Below are 6885 nucleotides of genomic sequence, written 5' to 3'. Positions count from 1 at the left end.
TTGTAGGATTTCTGTTCCAGGGCTACAGAGCAATGAATTTCTTGTTGAATTTGTAATCCTATTGTGAGTTTAATAGCTCACTTTTTCATAAAGTTACCTAACTAAAAATATACACACTGGCGTTTTCACAGGCTATTTTTCAAAGGGGCATTAATACATCTGTCATATGTCCAGGTTTTATTGTGATTGTTATATCAACAAATACAAATTTAGATATCACTTTGATAAATGCTTTTCCTGAGCTAATATGTGTGACTGTTTCTGGATGGTACCATTTTTATATTCTGGTGGTGTAAGTACAAGTACAGTATAATACTGTGGAATGAATATGATTGTAGCAAGTAGGCAAGTAGGTGTAAAAAGCGTTTTACAGTGTTATCGAAGATTTTGCGAATCTATGAGCATAGTGTGTTGATCATGGATAATTTATCCGTTTAGATTGCATCTACGCTATAGTACTGTATGTGTACCGAGACTGTAGTTGTGATGACTAAGACAGCATTTGATTTATATGCTGTACATTTGAAGTTTGCCTGTTTTTTTTTAACTGAATGGAAGTCGTTCCTTACGAGTCAGGGGGAGTGGATGGGGACTCAGCTGCTATACTCCTACATTCTGCTGATTTATGGGTTTCAACAAGCAGGTAATTTAAGTTCACCCTGACTTTTAAATACCGGGATTAGCGTTGCTCCTGAACGGTATACAGATTTAAGCCATTTACCCTCGTAGCTATATATTAACGTGAAAATGTAAAATTCTTTTTTTTTAATTAACGTAAACGGCTCTAAAGGTGGGGAGGGTGTCACCTACTGGCACACTCCAAGGTCAGCGCCTGGAATTAAAATATAAATGCATTTATTTTAATTAAAATGTTTTCACCGAACATTCCCTGCCTTGCGTTTGACATGGGCTTTCATATGCTTTCCTGGAATCATCTCCACGGCAGAACTACGACACACTACTTTTCCACAAGAATTTCTCCAAGGATTTCCGCTCAAATAAATGCAGTTAAATCCCAGCAGCACAGGACAGTCGAGCTCTCGCAAATAATAAAAACTATTTTTCGGTTTGAATCATTCCTCAAGTAAATCGGCGTTTCGGAGTGTCCCTTTGCTACGGATCAGCGGGTCTGTATAAAAATATTAAATTATGTTGCATAATAGGCCTGTTTTACTTTTCGTTCGGCTCCTCCAGGTTACTGGTGTATTACTTGCGCATTATTAAAGCGCAACAAACAAGCGGCTAAAGTAAAAACGCTTTGTTTGAAAAGTCCGCACTCCGGCCGCGAACGACAGAAAACCACACCTATGCATTTTTTTCCTGCTTATTTTAAGTCGCTTGCATCAGCAAAAAGAGAAAAACAAACTATCCAATGAATGTGGCGGAAGGGCCCGGCCCCTCTCGGGGTTCAGCCCGAACCTCCGCCCGCAGCGCCGCTCCGGATCGTGCAGCAGGCCGATGTCAGTGGCTGCCGTCAGTGGTGTGCTTTTCTGCACCCCCGCCGGATTGGGTGAGTCGCACGTCAGTAAAGCGCCTCTTTTCCGTGGAGGGCCCTTATTCCCCCCCCCTACTCCAGGCTTTCAAGGTCTCGTGCGTCTCAGCGTTTAGCCCCGGATCGCTACGGTGCGAGGAATCGGCCCGGGTCCATTCCCATCTCATCCATTTTACAGCGAAAGAGGCGATGCACTCTGTCTGCACGTTAAGCGGTTTTACCAAAAAGCAGCGCACGCCCCACAATGTGCAGGAAACACGTCTGGCTCCAGCCTGCACGTACACAAGCTGCACCAACCCATTCCCTGCGCCACCGTCGCTAGGCATGAATTAACACTGCATACAATATGAAATACTTTGAATTACTTTTTCAACTATGTATTTTTTTTTTTTTTTACAATTAGCTATCACTTTTGGGCTTATTAGCCTAATTATAGTCTAGAAACAGGAGCCGAGTCATTCATCCAGGTAAATGGGGGTATGATGTCATGCTGATTTGCAGTCACACAACTTCTCTGTGGTTATGTGAGTAAATAAAACATTAAAGAACAAATCATTGCGCGTATACATACATACATATATACATACATATATACATACATATATATATTCTACATGTTTATACATGTCTATACATTGTGAAGTACCAATAATAAACTAGATTGTACTACGACTGCATTATAATATTGACAGCAATCCAAAATCCAGTTCTGTTTTTGTTGATAAAATAGTAACACGTCGTGGGGGTTACTCTTGGGGGTTACTCATGGGGGTTAACAACTGTGTCTGAAAACGTCAGTGTATCTCTACCTTCACTTGTCGAGGTCATCAGAGTCCCATACAAATATGTTTATTAATAACCAATCACACGTACTAGCCTGAAATCTACTTGGCTCCGAATGGCTGAGGGTGACTAAAGGTCACCATAGTTGCAGTATTTTCTGCTGCAGGATCTGACCAGGTATCAGTGTTCACCAAAGTCCCCGCGACATGCGTTTGGGTGAATGGTCACTGTAGCAGAGGGCAGAGCAATGTTTGTAAATTGTGGTTCCCCAAATGATGTAACACTTGTGCAGTACTGCTCCAAGGAACTGGCTGTTCCACGTGGCCTGAAAAACATCTTGTGCTATAAAGGTGTTAAAAAAAGCTACATGATCCCGTTTTAAATCACATTCCCAGTAACATCCGCTTGTATACATCTAAATGTGTCAGATATATTTAATGCGTCATTGGTGTAGGTGGCTATGGTGTTTAAGTTTGTCTTTTGTATTTACAGATTGGTGTATTTTGCCATGCAAGGAAATTAGTTTTTATTTTTAGGAATTTTAGCATACCATTCAGTTTCCACTAGTAAAAATAAATACTTAAACAGCCCAATGCAGACAGGAAGTCAAAATCATTTGCCAAATCATTTTTAATTGATTGTAACAAAAGGAGCACAACAGACACACATGCGCACACGCACACACACACACACACACACCTGCACACAATTCAAAATGCAAATATCAAATAAAGGCTCAGTTTGCAACCATATATGATCTGTTTAAAAAACATCTGAAAGAAATACTACCAATCAATAATTACAAAAAAAATAAGCGCTTTAAACAAGGAACAAGGAAAAAAAAAAAAAAGCCGAGGATTAACCCAACCCGTTTAAAAAAGAAAAAGAACAAAAAACATAAATAAGTTAGTTTTCTCAGTGTTTTTACAGTTATGTACACAGGTACACTTTCCTGTTTTACACAAATACACATGCAGTGTAAGAAATAACTTCTGAATAATAGTGCCAAGTCTTATTCGGGGGTGGGGGGGAGAGTTAACAAGTGGGAAGAACAAAAAATAAAAAATAAAAAACAGGGGTACTGTGGATGCATACATTATAAAAATACATTTTGCTGATTCATGCTCTTGGGCAGGAAAAAAAATTAAATCGAGTAATTTTAAGTCAGTCTGAGGGTAAATATACTATCATTAAATATATAAAAAAAAAACCACAATATTTTAGTTACAATGTATTATATGTTCAGTAGGACAACTCAACCAAAACATTACGTATAAATAAGACTGTTTAAACAGCCATGGCCAATGTACAATTAATACTGTAGATGTTGACCGTATGCATTTAACTTCAATTAAAAGTAGTTTTTTTTAAAGCCAACTCCGATATTCACAAGGTGCCAGGATTATGAGGCCTTATTAAAAAACACAACTGATGCTCCTGCTCTAAATGACTAGTTTATTCAGACTAAGGCATGAATGGCAAAACTAGATGTTTGTGTATGTTTCCACCTACACACCCCCTCCAACTGACAAAAACTGGGACTCACCATTAATGTGTCCAGAGAAAGATCGAATTAGCCAGTGAACCAAAGTTGAATACTGTACTAAAACTCTCCTCATGTACACATACATGTCTTAAAAAGCAAAGAACTTCAATTTGACAGAATAATAAATTAGACCAGGATTATGAACACACCCTGATTTGTAAATTTTGTTTGCATCGCTTTCATGCAAATTATCTACTAAAGGATTTGACACCTTCCATTTTTTTTTTTTTTGCAATATTCTGAGAACTACAATGCAAGCCTTCAAGTCAAATCAAAAATTCACACTTTTATACAAAGGGGGAAAAAATTCTCCGTAATAAAAACGTTTATGTGCTACATATGAATAGAAAAATATATACACAGGTAGTTTAAAAAAAAAAAACAACGGCCAAAATTAGCAGAGGCTAACTGCAAATTGCTACATTTACTGCTATAGAGGCAGATTAACTTTTGCTGAGTGCCAGACTGTTAGTGTTTTAATTCAGTGTCTAAGTCTCCACATCCTTGGAAGAGTCCGAATGAAATCGGTTCCCCTCATCCATCTGCAGTTCCTTTTTACTGAAGTATTCTGTGACATTGTTGTTTATCTTCAGCTCTGCGAGGAGAAGTCAGATAAGAAAATTGATTTTAAAAAATACATTTACTTCCTCCTCGCAATACGCCAAATGCAAAAATCAAATCTCAGCATAACATCCTGAATGGGGGGGGGGATCAGCTACTTCACCAGTTGCATCATTTTATATGTATTAATTCCATCGCAGTTGCATGAAATACGATATTACCAAAAGTATAGTTTGCGCTTTTTTAAAAGTAGACTTCATGTTTGTAATGCTATCCGGCGGACGGTGAGACTGCGTGACCTAAATCATAAATCGGCGGCTCCGCACCGAAGTGGAAACCGGTGTAAGGTCCACTTCGGATTCGGCCGAACACGTAGGCAGAGCCGCGGGGCTCCGGAGCTGCTGACGTGTTACTACAGCCTTGTTTACAGGCGGCAGGAAGCGCCGCGAAACGCGCACGGCTCCCTTCGCGTTTAACCCCTTTCGGGCGTCGGCGCCAAATTTATCACCAACTAGTGTTTCTGAATCTATTCTCAAAATGACGCACCGAGATTTGGGGCACAAGTTAACTAGATAAACCTGCATAACTGACCAGTTCGTTCACCTTCATATAAACGCCTTTAAATGCATTTCTAAATTAAGTGTCAGTAACAAAGTTAAAACATAAAGGTTAACCTACGATCGTTCATATTTTTATTTGTTATGCCTTTTAATCCACTGTCCCGTTAAGAATTTCCAAACACTTAAGTATATTTCTAGATGGACAGTTCTAGGACATATCCAGACTTTGCTTTCCCGATTACTGTTTAGGCAAGAGAAAAACATTCTGTTTTCTGGATCTTAAAACGGATACGGCTTTGCAACATTTCAAAGTTGCAAACTCCGTCAGAACTTCGGGCAAACGGCAGTGCGATCAGCTGCTCGCACAAGCCATTAAAATAAATGCATAACCAAAGAGCCTTATAAGAAACAAAAAAGCACCTTACCGTAATGCTCACGTTTGAGTCTTTGGGCTGGATTTCCTGGGTGTGTTTTCAACCGAATGGGGGACAACTGGGTTACGAATAACTTCATCCGAACTGTTCCGCGATCGTTTTTTTTGCGACGAGCAATCTAGCATAGGAGAATAACACATAGCGTTAAAATTACGAGGAATAACGCTGTACTGCATGCAAGATGAAAGGCTTTATTAGTACCTCAGCCACTCCGATTGCTGTAGTACATTTAAAAAAACATGGTGCACGGAGTTCTTACTACGTAATAAATGGCAACATACGGATATTTAGTAGCGGAGTGCAAAATTAAGCCTTGCAAGGAAGTTTGACTGCATAACTGTTTTAGTGCATCTGCGCCTTGCAAGGCAGGAGTTGGAGTTTTGCCGTAAACATGACTGCAAAATAAAATTTAATCCAGATTTCGTTGGCTAGACATCGTACCGGCACTCGCTCGCTTTCTCTTCTGACTCGTCGCCCGCTCCTTGCAGTCCGTTTGCCCTTCCGAGATGTGTTCAGGCGGCCGGGCTCCGGCGCTCTCCTGCACCGAGCCGCCGTGTCCATTAACATCCACGCCGTTCTCCGCTGCAGCGTCCGCTGGCCGGGAGTCCGCTGGCGTGCAGCGCGGTCCGCCGTAAAACTCGGGGGCGTCGTCCACCGGCTCCCACTTGTACCTCCCGGGCGGGAGCGGCCTGTGAGCCGCAAAGTCGAAATTCCACTTGTCGCTTTTGGCCTCCTCGATCTCCCGCAGGCGCTCGCTTAACTCCCGCTGCAGCTCCTCATGGTTCGGCATCCCGAACAGCACCCTGCAGGCTGACGGCTTCGGGAAGTCCGACACCCGCGCCTCCATCCTCTCCAGGGGGGGACTCCCATTCGAGAGCCGCACATCTGACATTTTCCGTGTTTGGGAGAAACAAAAAAAATAAGAACAACAGAAGTACCCAAAATCACTGCAGAAAATTACCACGTATTTCCCCCCTCGTCCGATTCAAGCACGATCCAAAGCTGGCGTAGAGGCAGCGATCGCCGCAAACGCAGGCATGCCGTGCGCAGAAAGAAGCAGTCCTTCCCGGCGGTAACAGTGGCGAGTCAGTGCGGCGATGCGCGCAAAAGGGTGACCACCATCAAATCTGCAACGGCAAAACCCACAGCTGCAAAAAGCAAACAACACCCTGTCAATATCTCCTCTGAGTCAAATAAGAGAGTGGAAGGAGCAGACGAGACTCTTAGGATCCCAATATGGCGATGGTTGAGAAAAATGATTGACACCAGAGCTATTTAAACAGAGCGAAAGAGCCATTGGCCCGAGCCAGCGGTCCGCCCACTTTTAAGGTGAACCCGGCTGTGCGTGCCGGTGCCAGTCCGCTGGCCGAGGTGTAACCGTGCTTACATCTGCAACCTTTTATTCGGCCGCATTTCAATTATGTATATTTTCAGAAAATGTAAAAAAATGCTTTTTACAGTGCAAAGCATAATTATTATTATTATGCAGTCTCTGCCCACTACTGGCGA

General features: G+C 41.9%; 1 protein-coding gene across 1 annotated transcript; it reads right to left on the bottom strand.

Moving 5' to 3' along the window:
* Positions 1 to 2887: 2887 nt before the first annotated feature.
* Positions 2888 to 6671, bottom strand: LOC111833308 (cyclin-dependent kinase inhibitor 1B). Its single transcript, XM_023791473.2, has 3 exons — positions 5818 to 6671; positions 5368 to 5494; positions 2888 to 4416 (listed from the first exon to the last, which is right to left on the bottom strand). Exons 1-2 carry the CDS (start codon positions 6266 to 6268, stop codon positions 5376 to 5378), a joined length of 570 nt encoding a protein of 189 aa, XP_023647241.1. The 5' UTR covers positions 6269 to 6671; the 3' UTR covers positions 2888 to 4416; positions 5368 to 5375.
* Between the last annotated feature and the right edge of the window lie 214 nt (positions 6672 to 6885).

This window comes from Paramormyrops kingsleyae, chromosome 1 (assembly GCF_048594095.1).
Source record: "Paramormyrops kingsleyae isolate MSU_618 chromosome 1, PKINGS_0.4, whole genome shotgun sequence".
Classification (NCBI taxonomy): domain Eukaryota; kingdom Metazoa; phylum Chordata; class Actinopteri; order Osteoglossiformes; family Mormyridae; genus Paramormyrops; species Paramormyrops kingsleyae.
Note: the sequence above shows the minus strand (reverse complement) of the source record. Positions and strands in the feature narration are given on the sequence as shown.

What these genes read in the sequence shown, in the direction of transcription:
- LOC111833308 (XM_023791473.2), bottom strand. Translation starts at nt 6,268, where the DNA reads ATGTCAGATGTGCGGCTCTCGAATGGGAGTCCCCCCCTGGAGAGGATG. An exon ending in GAGAAAGCGAGCGAGTGCCG is followed by an intron (nt 5,495 to 5,817) that starts GTACGATGTCTA and finishes CTCCTATGCTAG; the next exon opens with ATTGCTCGTCGCAAAAAAAA.